This window comes from Eimeria mitis, genomic scaffold, assembly GCF_000499745.2.
Source record: "Eimeria mitis Houghton genomic scaffold, Emh_scaff605, whole genome shotgun sequence".
Classification (NCBI taxonomy): Eukaryota; Apicomplexa; class Conoidasida; order Eucoccidiorida; family Eimeriidae; genus Eimeria; species Eimeria mitis.
In genome coordinates, this window is record NW_013574270.1 from 11,726 (window position 1) to 12,489 (window position 764).

At 58.0% G+C, this 764-nt stretch overlaps 1 protein-coding gene across 1 annotated transcript in view; it reads left to right on the forward strand.

Annotated features, from left to right (window-relative positions):
• EMH_0017500 (nuclear DNA-binding protein, putative) overlaps positions 1–764 on the forward strand; it is a gene marked incomplete at both ends in the record, with an annotated part of 11,506 nt that overhangs the window by 7,139 nt on the left and 3,603 nt on the right. The window contains one exon of the mRNA XM_013500921.1: positions 1–425. Within this exon, the coding sequence (XP_013356375.1) occupies positions 1–425 (425 nt within the window). The remainder of the gene's footprint in view (positions 426–764) is intronic.

Here is a 764-nt window from a genome sequence, read left to right on the forward strand (position 1 = left end):
GCCGCAGCAACAAAAGCAGCAGCAGCAAAAGCAGCAGCAGAGGCCGAAGTAGGCGGTTTGCTGCCGTTGTAGTACAAGCAGCAGCAGAACTTCCCCGCAGAAGCAGCAGCAGAAACCAACAGCAGCAGCAGCAGCAGCAGCAGCAGCAGCAGCTGAACCCGCAACAGCAGCAGCAGCAAGGAAGGGATTGGCGTTGCTGCTGCTGCAGCGACTTGGAGGCCCAGTGCTGCTGCTGCGACTGTTCAGCAGCAGCAGCAGACGCACAGGAGGAGGGACAGCAGGGACGTCTGCAGCAGCAACAGCAACAGCAGCAGCAGCAGCAGCAGCAGCAGCAGCAAGAGCTGTTGCTGCAGCAGCAGCAGGAAGTGGAGGAGCTGCTGCAGTCGTGGGGCAGCGGAGACAGCGAGAAGAAAGCTAGACTTGCTGTTGCTCGTTTGGTGGTGCAGCAGCAGCAGCCGCAGCTATACTGCAGCAGATCGTTGGGGGCTGATGCTGCTGCTAGCTTTTCCTGGTTAGCTAGCTGCTGCTGCTGCTGCTGCTGGAGACGCTGCAGCAGCAAACAGCAACAAACTTGCTGCTACGTTTGTGTCGTCGGGTTTGTCTCTCTTCTTGTTCTGCTGCTGCTCGCCTTGGGGACCCTTGCCTGTCTCCTTTAGTTGCTGCTGCAGCAGCTGCTGCTGCTGCTGCTGCAGCTGCTGCTGCTGCTGCTGCAGCACGAAGATACATTTTGTCTCTTTATTGTCGAACTTTGCTTTTCTACCTCC